At 35.0% G+C, this 27,842-nt stretch overlaps 1 protein-coding gene across 4 annotated transcripts in view; it reads left to right on the top strand.

Moving 5' to 3' along the window:
• CTNND2 (catenin delta 2) overlaps positions 1-27,842 on the top strand; it is a 1,167,955-nt gene that overhangs the window by 1,031,394 nt on the left and 108,719 nt on the right. For 3 of the 4 annotated variants that reach the window (XM_072605432.1, XM_072605429.1, XM_072605430.1), the window contains 2 exons: positions 8,717-8,791; positions 10,170-10,320. In XM_072605432.1, coding sequence (XP_072461533.1) covers positions 8,717-8,791; positions 10,170-10,320 — 226 coding nt within the window. The remainder of the gene's footprint in view (positions 1-8,716; positions 8,792-10,169; positions 10,321-27,842) is intronic. The other variant, XM_072605431.1, reaches the window with a different exon arrangement.

The following is a 27,842-nucleotide window of genomic DNA, read 5'->3' as shown; positions in this document are numbered from 1 at the left end:
GTGAGGAGAATTTTCTGAACCTATATATGCAACTTTACATGAAAACTCCTTAAATTTCCTTTTGTTAGATTTGGTCCAATCTAGCCTGTTACAATCTTGTTAAATCCTAATTCTGTCTTTCAACATTCCTGCCAAATTTGTGCCATCTGCAGATAGGATAACTGTGCCCTCTATGCCATTTGTTACTGAATTCCTCTAAGCTTTTATCTGTTATCTTTTTTCTCCTTAATTATATTGATGAAAAATACCGGTATAGTGGAAAGAGCACTGAATTTGGAATCCAAAATCTCAAGAACAATTTCTAGCTCTTCTGTCACTTATTATTTATATAATATTGGTCATCCAATTGCCTTTGACCTCACTTCCCTTACCTCTAAAATGAAAATGTTGGAATAGATGACCTTTAAAGTTTCTAATAGCCCTAAATCTTTATAGATATACATACATGCAGATGCACTGACACACACACACACACACACACACATACACACACACACACGTGTGATTTTCTGTGGGATAAATATAAAGATGTCTGCCTTGAAAAAAATCCCCTTATTTAGTATTGAAAGTAATGTAGTAATTAAGTAGTCTAAAGAAAGGTGTTCTATATAGGCACATGGAAAAAATATTAGAAGGGGGAAAGTTTACCTTATTTCCCTAGGATTTGAAGGTATCCACAAATTGTCTTTTGCCTGGACATTTATCATTTAGATATGACCTAGACATAGGAGCCCAATATCACAGTCATAAAATGTGCCTAGTTTCTTTTTCACCCACTTCATCCTGGGCCATTGCCAGTCATCTTGACCTCTGTTTTGCCACTGGACTACAATGACTTTGTGCAGCTCTGCCTCTCTTAAAACCAATTCATGTGCAAGGCATCACCCTCATGATGAAATTGGCCCTCTTCATGAACAAAAAACAATAACAACTGTTCCTCTTCTTCCAGTTTTTCCTTCAGCTTTGTTTTCCCTCTACTTTTAAAAAAAAAGGGGAAAAAAACTTCCTAAGGGGTCCTATCATATTGCCACTTTATTTCATGATCACAGTTATTTTCCTTCTCCATGCTTACCTCTATAATTCTGCTTTTCTGGTAATAGCCTAGCTGTGGAGGGTATCGATCAGCTTGACTCAGAGGCTTAGACCAGAAAATGAGTCTCATTGAGACTGATGTACCATATTATCATAATTTGGGCAACCTCCAATTTCTGAGTTCCTCACAAGCAAAAATGCCACATCCTTTACCTCCCTGACTGGAAGACACTCAGGCAATGGGTGTGTTCTATGCTAAGAAGGTTAGGATGGCAGAATGGGCTAAAACTCACCTGTAATTTTCATGTAGAACAGGTATCTTAATGAAATGAAATGTATCATTGGGCAAGAATATGGCTCTCTATTGATTCAGCTGCTCAAAAGGTTTTTGGATTCTCTACATTTCCCATCTTAAACATCTCAGGACATATTAGGGGACAAAATAGAAATGTAGCTTTCTTGGACACCTCTCAAAATTACTTTAATTCATTGTTGATACTACCCCTGTTACAAATCACTCAATTTCCTTAGTACAGTTTACTTGGAATATTCAGGAATTTTATTTGTGTTTTGAAACGATATCATTTCTCTTGAAAATGTACATCTACAAAGCAGATTAGGTTTCTGATTTATCTAATTTTCCATTTGTTCCTTAACAAAATACCTGATTTTTTCCCCTCTTCTTTGGACCCAAAAAAGCACTGACCTTAATAGAACTAGGAACAACAAAGTGCTGGACAGAAAAATTAAAGAAATGGACATTAATATAACTACAGTTTATTTTCAAGGAAGTGCCAGCATCGCTTACCTTTAAATATTCTGTTGTCAACATTTCTCCTCTTTCATTTCACTGTGGAACCATTTTAAGACTGAAAATATATGCTAATCCACAATGATAGTGTGCGAGAATTAAAAATGAATATGTGAGGTAAATTATACCTACTGGCAAAGGCAAGTTGATGATTTATTGGAAAGATGGGCCCTTATGGATAGAAGGTCTTGTGGTATTGCCTTTAAGCAAGAGAGTCAATAGTTGACTGCTGACATTAAAAAAGGGAGCACTGAAACAGAAAAATTAATTCCATGGATGATCTCCCTAACTAGGCCAGGGCCATCACCATATAAATATTCATATTTATTTTTCACATGCCATGCTGTTATTTTTTCAAGTGAACTTAGGGGCTAGGGGTAGAATATATTTTTCTACTTCCTGCTCTGAATGGCTAAAACACAACAAGGTGTCTCACTAATTATGATATTAAGGAGTCTCCAAATCCCAGTATTATGATCTCCATTTTATAGAGGAGAAAACTGGGACCCAGAGAGGGTGACTTGCCTAAGGTCGCACAGTAGGTTCCCATCTCAGTCACTCAAATCCAGAGCCCTTCAAAATGTGTTTTTATGATAAAAGCAAGAATTTAGTTGTTTTGTCTTTTTATATGATCTTTAAAATTTAAGACCAGGATCAAAAGTGTATCTACTAATTTAAAATCCCCATGCATTGCATGCTGCTAGCACTATACAAATGTCCTTATCTGAAGACTTTTATTGAATAGAAGTAAATTTTATATATTACAGTTTAAATAAAAAGAAGTGTCTTTATAACATGGTTGTGTATCTTAAAAACTTTTAGCTTTTAAACAGTAATAACAGGCTGTGAATATGATAGAAATATGATGGCATTGTGATAGGGAAAATGGTAAATTTTCTGTTTCTAGCTGATAGAAATTTCAGTCCTATTCACCTTCCCATCTTCGGTAGTCACTTTCTGTTTATCTCAGTATTATACCAGCAATATGATTTTTACAGTTATGGAGTGTAGTTTACCTAAGCTTAAATAAATATGACTTTAACTATGATCTATTAGTTGTATTTTATTCTATTTACAACCTAAAGCTATTAAAAACTTAAAAGTAGACAGGAACTTTATAAAAACCTCAAATTAATCCCAAAGAAACACATCTGTTTTACCCAAGTAGGAGATAGTAAAAGAGAAACTTGTAAGGACATAGCTCTTAGACATCTGCATATAATGAAATTTTCCCCCCTGATTTATGTTTACAAGTCTATTCTAACAAGTGTTTATTTTCCTTTCATGGTATGATACATTCAATAATTATTTAAATATTAATCTATTAACTAATTATACATTAATGGAGTAGTATGGTACAGATAATTTTTAAAACTGTAATGTAATCTTTGATGTTCCATATTTTTTTTCTTTTGGCCAAATTAGCAAGTTTTGACTAATTGTAATCCTGGCAAGTGAAAATGTAGGAATGCTTTAGGATGAAAATAGGGGAAAAGAAACCTAGTCTACTTGAAATAACCACAGACTGACTCAAATAATGGGTTCCCCTTACCTTTGACTTTAGAAGCAGCTAGGTGGTATAATATGGATAGAGCACTGGACCTGGAGGCAGGAGGATTTGAGTTCAAATCTAGCCTCAGACCCTCACTGTGTGACTTTTACAAGTCACTTAAACACTCCCTGCCTCAGTTTTCTCATCTGTAAAAGGAAGATAGTAATAGCACCCACCTTCTAGGACTGTTATAACGATCAAGTGAGATAATATTGTGAAGCACTTTGTAAACCTTAAAACATTATATAAATGTCAGTTCTTTAAATAATTATTATTTCTGTAATTCAATACCTTGTCAGACCTCCATTTGGGATGAGTGACCTCTGTATCCCTTCCAATTATAAATCTTTTTTGATAAAATGAGGTTAATAAATGTAAAATACTCTGTATCCCAAAATGTTCTGTAGAAATTTAAGCCACTACTGTCATTATTACTCATAATAAGCTACCATTTGTGCATGGAAGAAAAAATAACGTTGTATAGGTCTAAAAGAACCATCTCTATTTAAATATTCTTGAAATATGTCAGGTATTAATTTCTTGCAGGAGATTTTGGCCTAATTGGAAGTTTAGAGAAATGGACGGACAGTTCCTGGTTTTCAGAGTGTAGTTTCTTTCTATTTTCTAACTCTCCAGAGCTGGCTGATGTGATTAACAGACTTTCCTGAATCCTCAGCTGAAGGTGGTGTGACTAGATAACTTTGATGCTATGATAGTGGCTGAATCACCATGACAGGGCTGTCAAATTTTGTAAGTCAGGTCTGAGTCTCTCATGAGCATGTCAGAGAAGGAAGTTCTTTCACAGTAAAACCCTGCTTTTTTCTATTCTATACTAAATCCAGTTTTGCAGGATTTTTAAAAGTCTTATTTTAAAATGTAGAGTTTTCCACTTTGGCCAGTAGACTTTTTTTCAAGACAATTATTAAGCCAGAAATGATGGTGGTGTTTTTGTAGAAGCTTCATTGGTACCTTCTGTTCACAGCTGGCAGATGCTGCCCCATAGGTCAAAGACTGCACTTTGTTGAGAATCATCCCAAATATTTGGAGAGGGTCCAGTATGAGAAGCAAAGGGTCACTGGTGCCTTCCTTGATGTCAAATTCTCACCTTTTAACAAAGCAGTCACAAAGCTTTGTCATCAGGAAAACCCTAGAGACACTGAATTAGAGCTTCCTACAGCTCAGTAGACAATGCATTTGACAGTGTCATGCTTAGCTACTAAAAGGACATTTATAAATTTCAAATTCATGTATTTTGTGACATCTCTAATATTCTACAACTTTCAAAATAAAAAATCTGTTTACTTCCAAGAAAGGTCATTTTTCTAGGACATGTTTTTTAATTGAAAGTTACTGATCCTTAAGATTGTTTGGGGGATTTTTATCTAGTTGAATGTGCCTTCAAAATTACTTTTACAGGGAAGTAAATATTGGGGGGTGGGAGATATAGTTAACAAAAGCATAACCTTATTTATTTTTTCCTATCTCAAAGCAAGTGGGGGCCATTTTGCAAAAAACCTTCTTGTTTGGGAAGGTTATATTTGCAGCATTTCATAAGTATGTTTCATGATGCTTAGAATTTTCAGTTCTATTAACTTGACCGGGGGTTTGTGGGGGCGGGGGAAGAGTAACTGTTGTTCTTTGACAAAGTCCCAAATGTTCATCAGTTTATCATATTAACTGGTTTTATTGTATGCTACTCAGCATACAGCTTTCACTATTTAGAATGCCTTTTACTCCCTGCTAGATAGCACTTACTTTATGACATCTCTCTGAATGAATTTTGACTTAAGGAATTAGTGAATTGTCATAAATTCAAACCAACAGCAATACTTGAAGAATGAAAGGGGAAAAATTCTACCTGCCAGCTTGACATAGGAGAGAAAGTTCTAGATTTGAAGGCAGCAGAAACCTGGGGTTGTAACCCTGCCTCTGATACTAACTGAGCTGATGGGCCAACCATTTAACATCCTGGGAGCCTCAGTTAACTCATCTATAAATGAGGATAATTGCAATTATAATACCAACCTCTTGAAACTCAAGTGAGATATTGTATATAACAGGAGCTGTAAACTTCAAAGTACTATACATAAAAGTCAGTTATTACTAGTACCCTCCCTCAATTGAAATCCAAACTTAAACCTGTGATAATGCCCGACAGTGATGAGTAGCATAGCAATTTTTATTATCAGTGTTTTTAATGTGCTAGTGTCCCCTAATGAAGATGATCACGATCATGAACTAAATTTAAAAAATATAAAACAGGCTAGTTCTGACTGAGCACTTGCCTGTTAATTTGCTCGTGATTATTGGACTTTAACAAGTTGCCAACCATTTACTTACGTGTTCCAGTAAACACTGGGGTTCCACTTCCACTGCTAAGTAAAATTGTGTTATGTCAGCTTTTTGTGGCAGTCTCCTCCTATCTTAACATTCAATAGAGTTGTTATAAAATGGGAGAAAATGCCTAGGAAAGGTCTAGCGACAGGAGGAAAACAAAATCTTAAAAATGGTTTGAAGGTAGTGAAAACACTACCCAAGTATTAAATTTTAGGGACTGCTACTACCAAACTTAGAACATTTTTTAGTTTCTGGTACCTCACTTTCTTTTTTTCTTTTCATTTTTCTGACTTTTATTTTGCAACTAGCTTTGAGTATTATTCTGTATTGCTGTTAATATTCAGAGCATTATTTTAGGATCAGCTCCTCTTTATCCTGAATACAAAGAACCAGAAAGAACAAATTAATCGTTTTTTGAGGGAGAATCTACTATAATATAACAATGACTGAGCATAGATTCAGGAAAATTTTAGGTTCAAATAGTTATTCCATGTACAATTGTGGGCAAATCACTTAACCAAGTAAGCTGATGACAGAGATTTATCTATCATACATAAAAATTTCAGTGTATGTCTTGGGATCAGGACAAACGGCACCAGTATGGTCACGCTTCTACTTGATCCTGAATGAAGCATGTTAGGATCTTCAAGTCATTCTGAATTACCAAATAAAGATGAAGTGATAGGTTCCTGGAACCCTCCATGTAGATAGAAAGCTGTCACATCCAGTACTGCAATTTTTACAGATGAAGCAACCAGTTTAAAAAACCTCTAAATTTACACTAACAGTCAATATTGGGACAGTGTTTTATAGGAAATCACTTTAACAGACCTTTCATGAATAATTTACCTTTTAAGTAAAAAACTCTTATACTTTAACATGTATACCCCATCAATCAATAAACCTGTAACAATCTCATTCTAACTTTAAAATAATATAAAAGTTTAGTACAACTTTTAAAATGTTATGTTAATTAAAATTACTGTTAGTAGAACTTTTAACAGTATACTATCACAGTCTTCATTTTTAGTTTGAATTCCAATTATGTATTTTGAATTGCGGTTATTTTGAACAAGGAAGAGTCAGTTTATTTTCATTTCTAACCTATATCCTGGGACAGAAGTCTATCTTATCAAAGATGACTAAGGAAGATAAAAACATTTGGAAAAATGCTGATAAAAATTGTGCTTCCTTCAAGGTAAAAACAGCAAGAAAATGAGATAATAATTATTATCCTTATAGCATTTATACAGCACTTGAAAGTTTACAAAATACTTTATAAATATTATCTCATTTTATCCTCACAATAATGCTGAGAGGTAAATGTTATTAATATCCCCACTTGACAGTGAGGAAACTGAGGTTGAGTGAGGTTAAGTTGTCCATGGTTACATCGCTTATCCGTATCTGAGGCTGGATTTGAACTCGGGTTTTCCTAACTCCAAGTCCAAGACTATTCATTGTATCACCTAGCTGTATATATAAATACATAATATGAGTACTGTATATATATATATATGTACATATGTTTCTATAATGATTTTTTTCTTCTGTAACATGAAGAAAATAGCCTAGATTAAAGGAGTTAAGAAGTTTATTGGTTACAAAACATTTTTGTTGAACTTCTGAATATTTACCAAAGACTTTGCATGCAAATTCTACTGAATATATATGCTAATGTGCCAAACAAATACTATTGTGATTTTTTAATGTAGGCTAAAAAAGACACAGGAAATGTCAACAATTAAAAAACTATATCTATTCTTTACAAATAAGGATTCCATACAAGTAAAGAAAATGAACATAATGAAAAGGGCATAAAATAGTCACTGTAGAACCATTCATTGATCCATCAACATTCATTAAATGTTTTATATGTGTGAGTCTCTATGATAGACAAAGATTTTAAAAAGATATTATCCCTGCCCTCCAGTAGTTTAAACCTTGGATGATAATATGGATAAATAAAGTTGGGGAAGATGACAGCTTTTGGATGAAGTGATGAGCTCTATGTTGGAAATTGTGTGTTTGAGGTGCCATTAATACATATTCCTGGAGCCAGCCCCTAGATAGTTAGAAATGTGAGGTTGTAGCTAAGGAGACAGGTCAAGACCAGAGATACATAAATGAGGGGGTCATCTGCATTATGGCAATGTATAAAATGAACTCACTGGGAAGACGTATAAAAAGAAGGGAAGAGGGCTGTGGACAACCTTGGAGGACTCTCAGTTAGTGGGACAAAACTCATAGCATCTGCAACATAGAAAGGATTGAACTAAAAATTGAATAAAGGTCATAGCTCTCATCTCCCTAGTCTTTGTGATTTCCACCAAGATCATAAAAAGTAGTTGCAAATGTGTATCTCAGAGCAAAATTATGTCTTCATTAACTTTTTTATTATTTATGTCCCAGCTCCTTTTCAAAGGGAATCAAGAAAGTATACTGGTATGACACATACCATGATACAACTCTGATTTCTATTTTCTTTCCCTTCTGTAGTTTGTGACTATGGTACTTTTAGTTTTAGGGAAGAATCAGATCTTGATCTTTGATCAAAATAATCCAATCTTTTATCCTTGACCAGTTAAGCAAAAAAATTTTTAAATGCCTAGTGTGTGCCAGGCCCTAAGTGAAGCACTGGAAATATAAGTACAAAGAATGAAACAATCTCTATTCAAAAGGTGCAAACTTTTTGAACTCTGATATGGAACTTCTAACTCTTTCCCCTTTTCAGTATTGAAGCTTTCCTGCTATTACTCTTAATGCCTCATGGGAATGAGGCGTAGGAAGCAATGAGTTTTAGCCCTAGCTAAAAGCAGGCACATTTAGCTGCCCCAGGCTTCCCCTAAGAAAATGATGTGAAACGGATGCATGGCCTGAGTCAAGAATGATGAGTCTGTGTGTGTCATTACTAATATAGGATGGGATGAAGTTTTTTTTTCTTTTTCTTTTCCTTTTTTTTTTAAATCTCGTATTTCATGCAGGGCTGTGAGGAGGATGTGGCAGGCATGGTTCATGCCCTACGTACACTGCCAGAGGGGGCACCCTGCCTGCCACAGGTGAGAGCCAGCTTGGGGGGAGGGGGAAATAAAAAGTATATGTTAAGTTTCTTTTTCTATGAGACCTAGGGGAGAGAAGATATAAAAAAGTGGAACCTGCCACTCCAGAAAAAAATAATTGCCACGAACTAAAAAAATATCCTTTGCCACTAACCTAATTTTATGGGTAGTGTTCTCTAACAGTGCAATGTGAACCTAATGTCAATAGGTGGCACATTTTAATTCATTTATTTTTGTGTCAGTGCTCCATCTTATACACCACACACACACATGCATACACACATGCACACACATATTGTATTTACCATTTCTATAAATTAAAGATGGATATTATTGGATTCCATCAAAACAACTATGGTGGCTTTACCATTCTAATATCTCAAATTTAGGATAGGATTAGGAAGGGATCCCTGGATTTAGAGTCAGAGAATCTGAGTTCAAATCCCAATACTTTTGGGTAATCAATAAATAAGCATTTACTAAGTGTCTACTATAAACCAAGCACTATGCTAAACACTGGGGATGCAAAGACGAAAATGAAACTGACCTGAAGGAGCTTTCATTTTGTCAGACACAACTTTACCTCTTCAGACCCCAGTTTTTTCACCTATAAAATGAGAGATTGAGGTGGATGATTTCCAAGGTCCCTTCCAACTCTAACTCTATGATCCTGTGAATTTGTTACACATTAGTTATAAGAAGGATTCCACAAAGTCATATGAGAGGCCAAAGCTAACTTTTATATATTTCTTCATTTAAAAGTTTGCAAAATGATGATTCTGGAGCTACTGATCTCAGGGTACAAAGAATAAAGTAAAATCTGTTTCCTGATTTATAGTCCCTGACTTACTTATCACTTGCCATCCTCCATTTCTCCCTCTCTCTAATTTATTTTCTGACTATTTCCCCAGTCAATTGTTTCCTAACACTCTCTGCAAGTATCTTCCAGGAACCATCCCCTCTTTCCTTTGTAAATGTGCTCCACATTCAAATTCTCAGTCTTCCTTTCCCCAGAGGTCTTTTCTCATATTTTTAAAAAATTTCCCATTGGTTTTAAATTTTCCTTAATCCACCTTCTCTTCTTAGATGCCTACATTTCAGAGCACTGCAAATACATTATTAAATAACCCACAAATTCACAAAATGGAAAGAGTGGCATGGAGTATAATTGAAACCCTTTTTTTTTGGAGGAGAGAAATGTTCAGCAATGTTCCCAAAGCATTAAGTGTAATATATTAACACAAGCTCCTTTACATCTGAGGGAAAAAAAAATGAACAACAATATTACAATATTTATAAACAGCGTTCTCTCTCTCTCTCTCTCTCTCTCTCTCTCTCTCTCTCTCTTTCTCTCTCTCTCTCTTTCTCTCTCTCTCAGTGGTCAGTATACATTCGTGCTGCTGTCCGAAAAGAAAAAGGTCTGCCGATCCTTGTGGAGTTGCTGCGAATAGACAATGATCGAGTGGTATGTGCAGTTGCAACAGCTTTACGGAACATGGCCTTAGATGTCAGAAATAAGGAATTAATAGGTATGTTCTTTACGGTCCATATTGCCTCAGGTTTGCCATAATTCACTAATGTGAATTATGAAAATGACCATTTGTGAAGAATGTCCTGTGCTTTCCTTTTTTATGCTTTCTTATTATTATTGAAATCATGAATGAAAATTGATGGGTGAAAAGAAATTTGGTTCCAATCTACTGCTTCAAAATTTCAGTTCACCTCGTTTGAAAATTGGGAAGATGACAGAGAACTGGCTAAGGTGGGAAGAAAATCAGAACTAGGATAGAAAGATTTCTCTGAAGCCAGAAAAGGAGAGTTATGCAAGAAGTGGTGATTAATAGTGTCAAACTATATTTGTTTGTTTTTTTTATTTGAGGCAATGTATTTGAAAAATCAAGTCAATACCCCACACCCTGCCTTCAACCACAATATAAAAATTATCATAACAAAAAATGAATAGTTAAAAGTGTTTTTAAAAAATTCCACATATTAAAAATGAAATTGAACTTTGAAAAAAATTAAAATGTTTATTTTTGAAGTTTAAATTTATAATATATAGGAAATGTAATTTTTGACATTTCTAATCCTTGCTAATTAAAACTGTCAAAGTATTCAAAGTGAGAAACTACTCATTATATTCTTGTTAATTTCTTTCATTTTCTAACTACACCTACTCCCCAAATTTGGGAATATGCTTAAGATCAAAGTCTCATTATTTATTAAAGTATTTTATTTGTTAGAGATGAAGCCAGCCATTTAATTTTAATCTTTATTAAAAAAATAATCCTCACTTCACTTTTTTTCTTTAATGAAATCCCTATGAAAATACCAGAATGGCTCAGTTAACAAAGAAGATTAATTCCAACAGTACAATTTGTTTTCAGAAGCTTTCTCATCAGGCATAGATATAATATAAGAAGCAGAGAAATTTATTTTAGCATATGAACCAACTCTCTGCCTTGGCTTAGAGTTGGACTTTGGATCCTCCAGGTGATTGCTTAACTTGTTGGTCCAGGAGGGTAACCACCTTCAGGAGACAGGAGAATCCCTGGTGCTCTCTTCCATTCTCTCACATGGCTAGACCTTTCATACCCTAGTCCACAAGGGAAAGGCCTGTGTCTGGGACACTTGCACTGCCACCTTCTTTACAACCTCTGCTGCCTCCAGCAGAGGGAAAAAAGAAAAAGGAATTTTTCCCTACTGGCTCCATGCCTAGGCTGATTTTGGCATAAGTAACTTTATCTAAAAAGGTGATCATTATTCTAGTTCTTGAGTTTGATGTTTAGTTTTATATCTGAGATGAGTAGTTCTTTAAATTTTTCATATATGTATACACAGAGACACATATATACATGTGTGTGTCTGTATGTATACATGTGTGTATATATATGTATATATGAAATACCCCATTCTAGAATGAAAGCCAACCATATTTTATTCATCACATTTATTCATGTGGTATTTTTCTTGAAAATAAGATGGGCTAACTCACATTATCACAACCAATAAGACTGTCATCTCATTTCTTTTGTCCTAGGGGGATTTTGTTTCATCATATTGTCAAAGTAGACCATTAACGGTGGCTTAGAATAGCTTTCTTGTTAGACAGAATTTTTCATTGCAACCATATTTGTACTAACTGTATTTGACCTATAGGGAAATGTATTATTCAACAAGAGAAAAAGCTGGAAAGCTGATTATCTCAAGCTGATGCATGATGCATTTACTCAGTATTATGAAGAATACTCGAGAAGTATGTCATGACCCCTGCCCTCTAAGAACTTATAGTTTCATCAGTTACAATATTGTAAGACTTGTACATGTAAATCAGTCAAATAAAAATTCAAGACAAGAGCTAATTTGTGTAGGACACTGCTAAAGTTCAGAGAAATGAGATCGATATGCCTCGGGAAAATTTCATTAGAAGTGGATGGGTAAAATGTAGATAAATACAGAGGACATGGAAATAAATTCTAAGTGTATTGAAAATTATGAGTTAAATCTGGAATAAATAGGGAACAGTAACGGTATTGGCAAGGGAATTTGTGTTGTCGTGGTAGCTGGACAGCTACAAAGTATCCAGTTTGCCTGGGGATCAAATGCCAGGACAGTAGTTTGGGCATTTTTCTATAGGCAAAGGAAGAGCTACTTAAGTTTTCTTTGTTTTTTGTTTTTAGTAGGGGAGGATGACACGATGATAGAGGTACTTTAAGAAATTTCACCTGGTGTTGATGTTCCATAGAGATTGTGGGGAATGTGCGAAGGCTGAAGGCAGAGAGACTAGTTGGGACAAGCTTTGCCGCAGTTCAGACTGTGACTAGGTTGATGGTATGTGCATGGAATGGAAGAGATAGAGATAGACAAGTATTTCAAAGGACTAATTAACAGTATTTATTTACATAGTGACTATAGAATATCATAGCATCAAAGATTAAGAGCTGGACAGAACTTTAGAGGCTAGCTAAACCCACTTACGGATGAGGAAACCAAGGTTTAGAGAGTCCCTAAGGCACGCTGTCTCTGATCAGGGGAGAGTACTGAGTGTTAAGTCTGAGTAATTAAGATAATATTGATACCAGGATACTATTGGTACCATCATTATTACCATAAGAATGTTATAATCACATAATTGAGAGCTAGAAGGGGCTTTAGAGATCTCTTTTTGCAGATGAGGAAACTGACTCTCAAAGGTATTAAATGACTTGGCCAAGTTGATCATCTTATGAAGGGCAGTATGGATGCAAAGAGGTCTTCTGCTTCCAAGTCCAGCTGTCTTTTCAGCAGAACTCAGGGCAGGGGAACCAGTTTTGGGGGTTGTTTAGTTTTGTTTTTTTTTTTAATAATCCTTTTTTCCCCAATTACATGTAAAAGCAATCTAACATTTTTCCCAAAATTGTGAGTTCTAAACTCTTTCCCTCCTACTCTCTCTTCCCTCCCCTTGAGATGGTAAGCAAGTTGATTTATGTTATACATGTGCAATCATGCAAATGATATTTCCATATTAGTCCTATTGTGAAAGAAAACAGACTCTGAAACACACACACACACAGGCACACATACAGTGACAAATAATATGCTTTGATTTACATTCAGACTCCATCAGTTCTTCCTCTGGAGGTGGATAGCATTTTTCATCATGAGTCCTTTGAACTGTCGTGGTTCATTGTATTGCTATGAAAAGCTAAGTCATTCATAGTTGATTATTGTACGACATTACTGTTACTGTGTACAGTGTTCCCTTGGTGTTCTGCCCAGTTACTCTACATCAGTTCATGTGTCTTCCCAAGTTTTTTCAAAACATCTTGTTCATCATTTCTTATAGAACAAGAGTATCCATCACAATCATATACCACATCTTATTCAGCCATCCTCCAATGGATGGGCATTCCTTCAATTTCCAATATTTTTCTTTACCACCCCCAAAAGAACCACTATAAATATTTTTATACAAATAGGTCCTTTTCCTTTCTCTTTGACTTCTTTGGGATCCAGACCTAGTAGTGGTACTGCGGAGTCAAAGGGTATGCCCAGTTTTATAAGCCTTTGAGCATCATTCCCAATTGCTAGGGAAGCCAGTTTTTTTCAACAGCATTTAGAAATTAAGATGATCCACAGGACTATGCAAGATGAACTGTCCATCAACTAGAAAAGGACCTCCAGAGAGAAATCAGGTTATAGTTGAAGCCACTAGAATCGATTGTTTTCCATCTGAGTGAGTGCGTATACATAAATAGATAGTCAATAGTGAGTATTTGTTAAGTACCTACTATAGATCAGGCTTTGTGCCAAGCACTGGGGATGCAAATTTTTTTTAAAAAGTCCCTGTTATCAAGGAGCTTACAGCCTAATGGGAGAAGACAATACACAAAAGGCAGCTGAAAGGGATCTGGGAGGTACTGGCTAGCATGACAGTCAAGTAGTTGAAAACAGGCAGGAACACAGATAGAAAATGAAGTTACCTGCTAGATTCCGAGCCCTCTCCAAAGAAAGGCTTTGAGGGGACTTTATTCTTCTGTCCTCTTGGCTTCCAGTCAGAAGGGAGAAGCAACAGAGGGGGCTGAAAAGGTTTGTTGTTCAGTGGTGTCTGACTTTTTGTAACGCCACTTTGGGGTTTTCTTGGCAAAGATACCAGAGTAGTTTGCTATTTCCTTCTCCAACTCATTTTACAGATGAGGAAACTGAGGCAAACAGAGTTAAGTGACTTGCCCAGGGTCACACAGCTAGTATCTGAAATGTATTGGGTAGCAAAAGCTGAGTCATTCTATAGGATGATGAGATTTCAGGTGATGAGCTTCTCCTAGGAGGAATTTGGAGGGGAGGCAGGTAGGCATTATGTTCCTAGAGTTGAAACCACACAGAGTCACTGATGGAAAATAAAGAGATAAGGAATAAATCTTAGGAAATGTCCACAGTTAGGGAACAAGAGGAGGAAAAGGAGTCAAGGAAGCATAGGCAGACAATTATAATGCAGTGATGCCATCAATGAAATGAAACATTTATTTTTTAGCATTTCTCTACAGTTTGGTTTTTTTCTTTATAAAAATAGTTATCTCTCACAATTGAAAATCAAATCAGTTAGCATTTATTAAGCTCTTAGTTTGTGCAAGGCACCATTCTCAGCCCTGAGAATACAAAGAAAAGTGAAACATCTCTACCCTCCAGGAGCTCACTGTCTAATGGAGAAATCAGCATACAAACAACAATTTACAAATAAGACTTACAGGATAAATTATTAATTTATATCAACATTTTAATTTTAATTCATCATTATTATATATTATAAGGTCCAAAACGAATCTTGTTTTAAGGAAATAAAAAATCATGCAATTTTAAACTGTCATTCTATCTTTATGCTCAAAAGATTTTAATCATAGATAATGCAACAAAAAAATAAATACTAAGACTACAATATTTTTAGGAAGCATTCTGAATTGTTTGAAGATCTGGAGAATAGTTCTAGTGATGTGAGAAACATTTGGCATGAAATGTCAGTCATAGAGAGCTATTTAAATAAGGTGCAAGAGGATTTTGAATATTTGCCCAATTAACCCCATTAGCTTCTATTTTTAAACTGCAATAAAAGTCATTGAGACAGAATTAATTGGACTTTTTTTTCTCAAATTTAGGACCATATTGATTTTGGATATTGGTATCATATATAAACTTAATTATTCACTTACTTGGGCTTTCCTCTTCCTTGGGCAGAGTTATTTCATATTTTTGGCATAAGTGCTTTGATATCAATAGTCTCCCTTTTTAAGTCCAGGAGATTTGGAACAAATCAGTAGCTACTCAGTCACCTGCCTGCGTTCTAATTGGAAGGCATCATGTGTTTTATTTAGGCTGAGGGAGAGGAGGGAAGGTTAAAGCACAAGGTAATAATGAACCATTGAGAAGTGCCATGGCTTCTAGGCATCCCTTCCCTTCTGTTTCTGGAGTCAGATCTCCTAAGCAGCAACTGTTGGAGTAACATATTGGTCATATAAAATTAGAACTCTAAAATCAGATGTCATCAGGCAAGAAAGAGAGTCAATCATGTAAAAATAGATATAAAAATAATCGCAGTCATATGCATTATAGGATTGGGATGCTCCATCTTTAGCAAGGAAACATTTAAGTACAAAAAATTTGGTTTGTTCCAGCATTATTTTTAGAGCAAAGGAAATGTTAGTTTTCCCATCTCATTTCAATAGCATTAATTTGATATTTTGGTAGATTTGTAACTTTATCATCTGCATGTGTATTTCCTTGAACAAGTCAGATGACAGCCTATCTCTTTCCTCTTGTCCTCTATGACATTGGTCCATGTTATCTTTGTGATCCTATGTATTTTATTTTATGCATTTAAAAACATTTTTTTTCTGAGAAGGGGTCCATAGATTTCACTAGACTGCCAAAAGAATCCATGACCTACAAAAACGTTAAGAACCCTTGAAAAAAGAGAAGTGACTTGGTCAAGGTCACTGAAGGTAGAAAGGATTCAAACTCAGATCTTCTGGCACCTAGTCTAGTGCCCATTCCACTATATTATTCATGGTATGCTCCATCTTTAGACTTCTCTCCTTCTCCAATGTCTTCCTATCTTTCAAGGTCAAAGTATTTTCTTTAGGAAGACTTCACTTTCGATTCCAACCCATAATTGAAGTTTCAACCCTCCTAAGAACATATACAAATATAGTCTTATTAAACTTCATTTAGAACTTTGTCACTATGATGTCTCTCATACTTGCTTAATCTGTAGAATATGTTATTTTTACATCTACATTCAAGTGATACAAATCAGCTTTCATAATGAGACCATAAGACCCTAAAAAAGATACTTGAATATTGTTTGTTAAAGATGATTACCACTGTCATAGAGGAAATTCAGTGCAGAGCCAAAAGAGAAATTCCTTATAAAGGTTGAGAGCCTCCATTTGCTATTCTCTGTAAATAATAGTGATCATCATATCAAACCCCAACACACTGTAGAGCTTTCTGGATGTTGTTGATAATCACTCAAAAGAATTTGCTCCTTTCAGTAAAAAGTGGATGAAGAATGTTTGTTATGAATTTTTTTAAATGAATGACATATGTAGATTATACATCAATGTGTATATAAATACATGTACACATGTACATATATGTAAAGATAGAGATATGGTCATGGATAATAGATGATAGATAGATAGACAGAATAAGTATTTTTGATAGATACTACAGATGGACAATAGGTTGGGCCCAAAACTAAACAGGAGGAAGGGAATGGGCTGGATTGCCTTTGGGAAATTGTAGTAACAATATGTGTTTATTGAGCACTTACCGTGCTATGTACTATGTTTGCAAAGACAGTTCAGAATAGTTCCTGCCTTCAAGGAGCTCATGTTCTAATGAGGGAGAAAGCATGTAAATAATTATATACATACATGGTAAAGTGAAAGTAATCTCAGAAGAAAAGGCTACTGACATAACATGGGACAAAGGTGGGATTTTAGCTGTCTTGAAGAAGACCAGGAGGCAGGCGTGAGGAGGGAGAGCATTTCAGGGGGGACAGCCAGTGAAAATTCATAGTCTACAGTAGATCCTAAAATTAAGGTTTAAGTTCCTTTAATGAACCCAAATACTCCCTATAATGAAGACCCCACCTTGTATGGTTGTAAGCCCTGGAATGCGATATAAATGCCAACAAACTAAAATTGAATGTCACACTGAGGTCAGTGGAGAATCAGAGTATGTGAGCAGGCTGCCATATGTAACAAACAAGGAATTGTGAAGAACTGGAAAAAAGAATGTCATTCCAAGGAAGGTATCAAAAAAGAAAATGAGATGGTGATACAATAAGAGCAAGGGATTAACAATGGACAGCCTATGTGCTCTAATGTCAAGAAGAAATGAGGGACTGGATCGCAGAATGAAGCAGACCATTTTCTCTTGTGTTACGTTTTGTTTTGTTTTGTTTTGTTTTATAGTTTCTCCCATTCATTTTAATTCTTCTATGCAACATGACTAAGATGAAAATGTATTTAATAAGAATGTACGTGTAGAACCTATATAAGATTGCACACTGTCTTGGGGAGGAAGGGAGAAAGAAAGGGAAGGGAGGAGGAATACATTTAAGATATATGGAAGTGATTGTAGAAAACTGAAAACAAAATGATAAAAAGGAAAAAAAAGAAGAAATGAGGGACCTCTGAGCTTCCCTTGGATCTGGAGAAAACCTCCTTGATATGTTAGCCACAACGTTAGACAGAATTGTTTGTAGCAACTAGATTTTTAAAGGAATGTCTTTTCCTTTGTCCAGTAAATATTATTGTCTACCTCCAAGATATATGGCATCTCTAGCTCTAAGATGTTTGACTTGTTCAGGAATAGACAAATGTTGATCACTCAATTTTGTTTTAATTTTTGAAAGGGGACACAGAGGTAGAATGGGGAGTGGGTGGGTAGGTGAGTGTCCATTTTAGAGGTTTGCAAACCCTTTTCACTTGTGTTTATGTTATTCATTTTAAAGAGTGGTTTCATTAGTATTCAGAGACCCTGTGGACCTGATCAAGCTAAAGCTACAGATGGAAACAAAGCCTTGTCTCAAGAGACCCTGGACCCCCATATACATCTACGTTGTGATGCTCTAAACACGGCATTCTGTGTGCCTTAATGGGAAAGTTCATGTTAATATTTTGGTCCACAGAGGAAGGAAAGTGAGGAGACCTGACGTGTATTTTCAGTTTAATTTCTGGAGCAAGTTGGGGGAAGATGCTTTCATTCAGTGGCATCATCTGTTGTGGTCCTCACTTGCCTCTGTGATAAAATAAATAGTCATGCCTTCTGACATTTAGGGTAAATCACAATCTTAACACAATCCAACTTTTGTAGGCTGATGAAACATTATTCTCCTTTAGGCATTCCATGTTCTGACCAAACTAGTTTACTTGTTTTTTGTCATGAATAATATTCCATCTCCTCCTATGACCCTTTGCACAGGCCATCCCAGAATGCACCTCCTCCCCACATCAACCTCAGAACTGTTAGCTGCTATTTAAGTTCAGTCCAGGTCCCGTGTCCTACAGGGAGCCTATCTTGATGACCTGAAGGTTTAATGACCTCATCTTGGAAATGACTTTGTATATACATGTGTGTATATGTGTGTCTGTGTGTGTATTTTATACATATATGTGTATGTGTATATATATGTGTATATACATATGTATATGTACATATATACATATGTATATACACATACATATATATATATATATATATACACATAGTTCATTTTCTGAGTACATTTTCTCCTCCCTTTTTTCCTCCCAATAAAATGTAAATTTCTTAAGAGCAATATCTGTTTCACTTTTGGATGTATATCTCCATGGTCTAGAACACAGTTCATGGTACATAGAAGGAGCTTAATATATACTTACTGCTGCTTTAAAGCTTAGGGAAGCCAACTGCCAGATCTCAACAAAACCAGTGACTGCTCTCATTCCTCTTAAAGGGAAGTAATGATTGTTAGTCATTTAGTAGCTAAATTAGCTTTCATGTCTACTCATACAGTAGAAGTGAGTTCAAATGAACTGTAGTGTGAGGCAAATTCTCTGAAATTCAAGGGGCTTTTTATAACATTTCCTTATCTTAGATTTTGTTGCTTTATCCTGGAATGATATAATCGGTTGGACATAGCAGTGCATGCCCCTGATCACTGTTACTAGCAATTCTGAGGGTAGTAAGTTGCTCAAGTTTGGGAGTTCTGAACTGTAGGGTATTTGGTTGAATAGTCTGCACTAAGGCACCAATGTGATAGGTCACCAGGAGTGGGAGACCACTGGGCTACCAAAGGAGGGATGACTTAATCTAGACTGAAAATAGAGGATGTCAAAGTTCCAGAACCACTTAGTAGTTGGGTCATGTCTATGAGTGGACACTGTACTTCTAGCTGAGATATGAGACCTCAGCCTATATGAGATTGGATCCTTGTTCCTTAGTATCCACATGACCTCGGGCAAATTACTTCCCTCTCTAAGCCTTGGTTTCTCCTTCTTTATAATGTGGCCTTTGTACTAGATAACTTTAGCTATTAATCTGTGGTGTTTCTTTTTTTTTGTGATAAGGTATTTGGGGGGATCAGATTTAAATTTTATGCTTACTAAATTAAGAACAGAATAGTTAGGAATATTGTAGTGAAATAATAACCAAAATGTAATGAAATAGTTAATGTATTGTTGAAAGAGGAAGTGAAATAAGACTCTAGCTTTGATTCTAATTCTCCCCCTCCCTTTGGTAAATTTGTGGGATGGTACAGCTTATAATGGCACAGAATAGAGAAGTGAGAAGAATGGGGATCTCCATTGGTGAGAGAAACATCCTTATCAGAGAGCTGACAGAGTTATTTCCAAATATATTAGAACCTTAGAGGGAATGAATCAATCCTTACATCTTCATATGCCATCCCAACAATGTTTTATGTTATATAGAATTGTTAATGTTCTGGTAGCTCAATATATAGCTGATGGATGAACGATTAAATGAATGAAAAAATTAACAAATGAATGCACAAGAGAATATATGTGGCAACATGAAGAATAACTCGAGAGAATATGGTAAATTTTTAGAATCATAATGAATAAGGAGAAAAGGAAAAAAAGAGATATTTCTTTTTCCAGCAATGTTTCACAACATCAAGTAGATTTAGTACAAGGAGTTTAAAACTCTTTAAATCTAGGGATAGATTCCATTCTGCAGCTATATTAAGTAGTTTTAGGTTAGTTTTAAAATAACAACATTTTCTTGTTACATTTGTATGGATTGCTGATTGTCAAACATTTACATTGGCAGTGTCCTCTCCTCTGTAAGGTTTGTATTGGCAGAATTAGCAGAGCTCCTCCATCCCATTGGCCATGTGCCATTTTCTCTCCAGATAAGGTGTTTAAACGTTCAAGCTGCATGCTATTAGATGGTTTTCTTCAACATTTTCATGTTTAAAAACCACAACAACATGATGCAGATTCTTCCCCAAATACTGCATGCCTTCTGCATCACCCACTTGTGTATTTCCAGGCCCAAACACTTTATCTTGTTAAGACTTCAAGTATAAACTGTAGGATCAAAAGATCATAGATCTTCAGGATCACTTATCCAAGGCCCCTTATTTTATAGTTGTGGAACCTGAAGTCTTGAGAAGCGAAATGACTTTTCTAAGATCACAGAGGTAGTAGTAGTTTGAACCTAGGTACCTGATACTCAATCAAGGGCTCTATTACACTGCATTGCCTCTCCCAACAGAGGAAGTTGAGCAGTTTCCTACTATGATTTGCAAATCAAGAAGTATGTTCATCTAAGGATCTTCTTTTGATTTATGTGTCTATATTCTATAGTTAAAGCCATGACATCTTGGTGCCATTTTCCCTATGATAGCTGACTAAATAGACAACCAAATTTTCTCCTTAGGCCCAGAGTCAAGAAGCAGGAGGAGCCAAAATAAGATGTGTCTCTGAGGTTGTAGTAGGGTTTTCTTGCGAGTTTTCGATCTTTTATCAAGACATCTTTCTGCTATATTATGTCTGTTGTACAATTTGGCAGCAAAAGTAAACAGATACTACAGGTCCTTCCATGCTATTAAAGGGAATTTAAATAACATATTCCCAAAACTCTTCATAAACACATTCAATAATTAAATAAAATCAAAGAATATAACAAAATGGACATTAACAAAATGGACATTGAACTGCAGAGCTAACTAACTTTTCAAGGACAAGATACTTAACATATTAAACTTATGTGGCTTAAGTAAATTATATGTAATAGTGATTCAGTTGATTCAGTTTCATATAATCTTCTTTGTTCTGATCTGTATAAGGAAATATTCTTTTTTTAGTGTAAAGTACAGAATTAAAAAAAATTAAACTCACCAAAGCAGAACAAAATTTCTAGAAGAGCTTAGCTATTCATTTTTTTCTACCACAGCTGCAAATTTTCCTTTTTCTTTTTTTTGTAAAATCCAAGCTTTTCTCTAAATCCCTTCTGTGCAAAAAAAGCTTCCTTTTCAAAGATTTTTAATGAAGTGAAAAGTGATATATTCCTTATAGATATTATAACTGCTACATATAGGCATGAAAACCTATAATAAGGTATAGAAAATTCTGCATGCTAATGAAATTATTGCAACTTTTCTATATATTTCAAAATATAGTTCAATCATTTTCTTCTGTGTTTTCTTTCACCATTTATAAGTAGTCTACACTCACTGACTCCATTTTCTCTCATCATTTCATCACTTTAAATGGTATTAAATTTGAGCAGTGGTAGGTAATCCCTCCTGTGATACTGGTCCGAACACTTTCATATGTTAATAATTGTTTCATGAGTTACTCTGCTTTCCCTATCTCTTCCCACCCCCAGCCTACCCATCCCCACCTCCAATTCCTCAGAGCAGACATAGGGCATGAAAGAAGCCTTGAGGTTTATCAACTACCTTGTTCTCCAACATCTTTACTCTTGACCCAAACTAAGGCACTCTGTAACTTTAGGAAAGAATTGTTCTAGGAGCGAGCTAAGAATGCAAGCCAAAGGATCCAATGGTAGGGTTTTTTGTTTTGTTTTTTGCTCCTAGAAATATAAAGTTCATATCATCCTTTGAAAAGCTACCAATTCTGGAGGAATTATAGAGATGAGTTTTCCCTGTCAGGCTAAAAATGCTTCTTCAGACCCTGACAGATGTTGTTTTAATTAAACTACACATCACTTCAATTAGTATTTTAAAAAGAAGTCTAATTTCCCAGACAAGGTGATTTATCAGATCACTCTAAGCCTGGTTGCTTTAATAACTTGATTTCACTAGCCAATTTCAGAGGAGAAGGGAAGCCACAGAGTAAATAGGGAGCTAACTGTTTCCATCAGCAGATTAGGTGCTTACAGGAGGCCAGACATGTCACCAAACCCAGAGATGATAGAATCAATGTTGTTGCTCCCTTTGGATGAGGTGCATGATCCCATGTTAATGAAGTTCTGACACCTGCTAGAGAACTGGGGGACCTGGGACAAGTAGAAAAGGGTTACTTGGAAAACCAGAGCTCTACATAAATGGAAGGCTAAATTGTTGTTTTATGAAATGAGACTTAATGAGTCCCCATTAGGATTATTTCCTAGTCTGAGGCCAGAATGGGGATCGGTGGAAACAAAATGGAAAACTGTTCACTATTTAAGTGATATCCTTACAGATGTGAGAACAGGGATTTTCCACCTTTTTTAATATCATAGACCCCTCTGGAAATCTGGTAAAGTCTACGAACTCCTCAGAAGACTGTTTTTAAATGAATAAAGTAAAATAAGATTATAAAGGAAACCAATTATATTGACCTATAGTTATAAAAATATTTCTTTAAGAATAAGGTCATGGACCCCAAGTTAAGTACTCCTGCACTAAGAACACCCATAGACACATTAGCATGGGAGTCTTTTCTATTTGACCATCTAATGTCAGAGGAAAACCTTCCATTTGAGAATGAGCTGCTTATAAGGATTATGAAATAGCCATGCTCAAGTAAATAATTTTATAAGCTCCTAAGAAGAGAAAAAAACACCTTTGGAAGCAAAGAATTTTTAAATGCTTCCTGCTCGGAACCAGAATTGGATTCAGTACTCAGACAAGCACATTGGCCCCTTCACTGGAATTGAAAGTGAGCAACTCAGACCATTCCTGTTGGCTTTAGATAATTATAACCTGTAATTCCTTTCAGGAAAATTTGTAATAAGGTAACCTTGTGAGCACCTTGTTCTTTTATAATATGTCAAATCCACAAGAAACTACTATCTTAAAGAGGCAGAATTTGTTCCTTCTATGAAATGGAATGCACAGTACTTTGAATTGTAACATTTAGTTGTCTGAATTATTTCCTGTCACCCAACTGGTTTTGAAGGGTGGCATGTTACAAGACAAATGCCATGGTATCCTGCTGCTTAAAAGTAAGCACATGAAATCTCTGTTTTCAGATGTGTGAGTTCCAAGATTCAGATAGTTAATGCTGAGGCCAGAGAACTAAGGAAAGGGGTTTAAAGATACATGTGTTTTGGCTAATACACAATGATAGCCTGATGGATTGAGTAATTTAAACCAAAAAAAATACCTACCTACAACCATGCCTCAGAGGGGTGGAGGGAGGGATAGGTTTTAATTTATTAGTTCATAAGCGGAAATATAGTTATAAAATACAATTATGCCTCCAATGACTTCTCTTCCTCTGTAGAAATAAAGGATTTTTTTTCTTATGTATAAGGTGAAGGAGAGACCAGAAAAGCTGAAATAAGGAAAGCATGCTGATATTTCAAGTATCTGAATGGCTTTCATTTGGAAGACAGAGTAAACTCATTCTATCTGATCCTAGAGGGCATAATTAGAAGCAGTGGGCCAAAGTTGTAGAGAGGCAGTTGTGGTCTAATATCAGGAAATATTTCTTCGTGATTAGAGCTGTCTGAAAGTAGAAGGGGCTGACGCTGGAGGCAGTGAGTTTCCCCTCAGCTGAAATCTGTGTGAAAAATCTGGATAACCACTTGCCACTTTTATCGTACAGGGGATATGCATTCAGAACAAGATTAGATTTGAAGGACATTGAGGTCACTTCCAATTCTAACTATAATTCCAGTTATGACTGGTCTTGTGACTTCTATTGAAAAATATTGGCTAAAAACCTTGGAGCCAAAGCCATAGTAGCTCTACCAACAATGCACTAGTGGAGCTGTTTTTCCACAGCCCCTCCAATATTTATCATTTCTCTATTTTATCATCTTTCCCAGCCTTATAGGTGTGAGGTGGAATTTTAGAGTTACCTTGACAGTCTAATCATTAGTAATTTGGAGCATTTTTTTGTATCTTCTTCTTTTGAAAATTTCCTAAGAACTCTTTTTTCTGAAAATATTCTAGAAACCATTTTATTTATGTGATTGGAATGTGGAGTGAAAACACTTCACAAAATATTTTGAGGCAAATGTACTTACAGTACTTATAGAGAACATTAGATTCTGTGAAGTGCATTGTTTCAAGTAGAATACCAGTCTCAACCTACAGAGTTACTAATGGTATTAATACCTGGAGTTAAAACATATTTTCAGGTATTCCTGAGAACAAAGGGGAAATCACAGGAGAGCTGTCAGGGCCTTGTTTTGGCATAATGTTTCACATACCTCTTTAGTTAAGGATTCTAACTTTACCTTTCCATTTTATTAAAACTTATTCCGTTTAATACTAATTTAATCAATAGGCCAGTAAGGCCATGCAAAAATAACATTCATTTCAAATCTTGAAATAAAATGTAAGCTTGAAGTATCAGCTATATATTTCAGTGAGCTAGGTTTTCTCAACCAAAACTCATTACCATTTTCCAAAAAAAGATGTAAAAATCATAGGATTATAGATTTAGAGTAGGAAGAAATCCCAGAGGACAACCTCTTTTGACCCTTTTATTTTAATGATGAGGAAACTGACTACAAGCATGGTGGTGCCTTTAACAAAAATAGAGAAGTTTGAAACAGGGTTAAGTTTCAGTGGAAATATAATAGGAGTAATTTTGGATATGTTGAGTTTGAGATGTATACAGGACATCCATTTGGAAATGTCTGATAAGGAGTTAGTGATTTAGAACTGAATCTCAATGGAAAAGCTGAGCCTGATTTTTTTATACATGCACACACACACACACACACACACACACACACACACGAAGAGAAAGAGATTTGTAAGTCATCTCAACAGACATGATCAATAAGCATTTCTAAACTAAGGTATCCCCTTCACCGCCTCACAAAGGGATATGATCTAACCCAGTGGTGGGACTCTTAACACTTCCAATGAAAGACTGTCAAGGGGAACAGAGAAAGATGAAATGGAGCAAATTATCTCAAGCAAAAAAAGGCATAAACAAAAGAACTTTTAAGTGGGGGGAGAAAAGTGAAGAGCAGACAGTAAGGAAACCTTATTATCCTCAGAACTGGGTAAAAGATGGAATAACATATACATCTAGTTGGGTATAAAAAATCTTAACTTACAGAGAAATAGGAGGGTAAGGGGATAGGATGAGGGACGGACTCTTAGAAGGGTATGAGTAGTAGGAAGACAGTGGTCAGAAGTAGACTTCTGAGGAAGGGTAGGGTAAAAGAGAGAGAAAGAAGGATAAGCATTGGTGGAGAACAGGATAGAGGGAAGCACACAACCAAAAATTATAATTTTGAATGTGAATGGAATGAACTCACACAGAAAATATAAACAGATAGCAGAATAGATCAAAAACCAGAAACCAACAATATACTGTATACAAGAAAAACATTTTAAAATAAGAGACAGAGTAAATGTAAAGGGTTGGAGTAAAATTTATTCTGCTTTAGCTGATGTAAAAGAAAAAGCAGGGATAGGAATCAGGATCTCAAAGTTAAAGTTATAATATAATATAAAAGGGATAAGCAGGGAAACTAGATTATATTAAAAGGTACCATAAATAATGAAGTAATATCAGTACTAAACACATACGCACCAAATGGTGGTATAGCATCCAAATTTATAAAAGAAAAGGTAAATGAATTAGAGGTGGAAATAGAGGGCAAAACTATAACAGTGAGGAGCTTCAACTATTCCATCTCTGAACTATATGAACCTAACCAAAAAATAAATAAGAAAGGAGATATCAAGGAGATTAATAGGATCTTAGATAAGCTAGATATGATAGACATCTAGAGAGAATTAAATGGGAATAGAAAGAAATATATCTTTTTTCTCAGCAGTACATGGTACCTTTTAAAAATAGACCATATATTGGGGCATGTAAAACTTATAGTCAAATACAGAGAAGTAGAAATATTAAATACATCCTTCTCAGATCATAATATAATGAAATATTAAAAATTACATTTAATAAGGGACCATGGAAACATGGATTAAAAATTAATTGGACACTAAATAACCTAACTTAAAGAATGAGTGGGTCAAAGAATAAATTATGAAAATAATAATAAATCCTGTTAAAGATAATAACAAAACTTAGGGGATGTAGAAAAAATGGTTATCAGAGGGAAAATTTATATCTTTAAATGCTAACATCTGTAAAATAGAAAAAGAGTGGATCAACAAATTGGAATTAAAATTACAATTAAAAAAACTAAAAAGAACACAGATTTTATGTCACAGATTATACATTGTCACAGATGATACATTGTGACCTAATAGGATTTATACCAGGAAAGCAGGGTTGGTTCAATATAAGGAAAACTACTAATATAAGTGATTAAATAAAAAATCAAGAAAAATAATATTGTTGTATTAGTAGATGCAGAAAAAGCTTTTTGATAAAATACAATACTGATTTGTAGGTATAAATGGATTTTTCCTTATATTGATAAGAAATATCTACCTAAAAACCATTTAATTGGGATTAGCTAGAAGACTTTCTAATAAAATCAAGAGTGAAGCAAAAATACCCATTATCACCAACGTTATTCAATATTATATCAGAAATGCTGGCAGTATCAGTAAGAAAAGAAAAAGAAATGAAAGTAATCAAAATGGCCAGTGAGATCATAAAACTATCTCTTTTTGCTGATGATGTGAGAGTATACTTGGAAAATCCTAGAGATTCAATTAAATATCAATTGAAACAATAATTTTAGCAAAGTAGTACATACAAAATAAACCCACATAAATCATCAGCATTTCTATATATTACCAACAAAGCCCTGCAAGAAGGGATAATAAGAAACATTTGATTTAAGGTAACATTAGACAATATAAAATACCTGGGAGTGTACCTGCCAAGACAAACCTGTGAGCTATGTGAATATAATTATAATATAATTTTTATACAAATAAAGTCAAATTTAAATCATTGGAGTAATATTAATTGTGAGCTAAGCCAATATAATAAAAGTTATAATTCTATCAAAAATTAATCTACTTATTCTGTGACATATCAATTAAACAACCAAAATTATTATATTGAGCTAGGAAAAATAACAAAATTCATTTGAAAGAACAAAAGGTCAAGAATATCAAAGGAATTAATGAAAAATGTAAAGGAAGAAGATCTAGCAGTAAAAG

Source organism: Notamacropus eugenii, chromosome 4, assembly GCF_028372415.1.
Source record: "Notamacropus eugenii isolate mMacEug1 chromosome 4, mMacEug1.pri_v2, whole genome shotgun sequence".
NCBI lineage: Eukaryota > Metazoa > Chordata > Mammalia > Diprotodontia > Macropodidae > Notamacropus > Notamacropus eugenii.
This window is presented reverse-complemented; position numbering and strand designations above follow the sequence as displayed.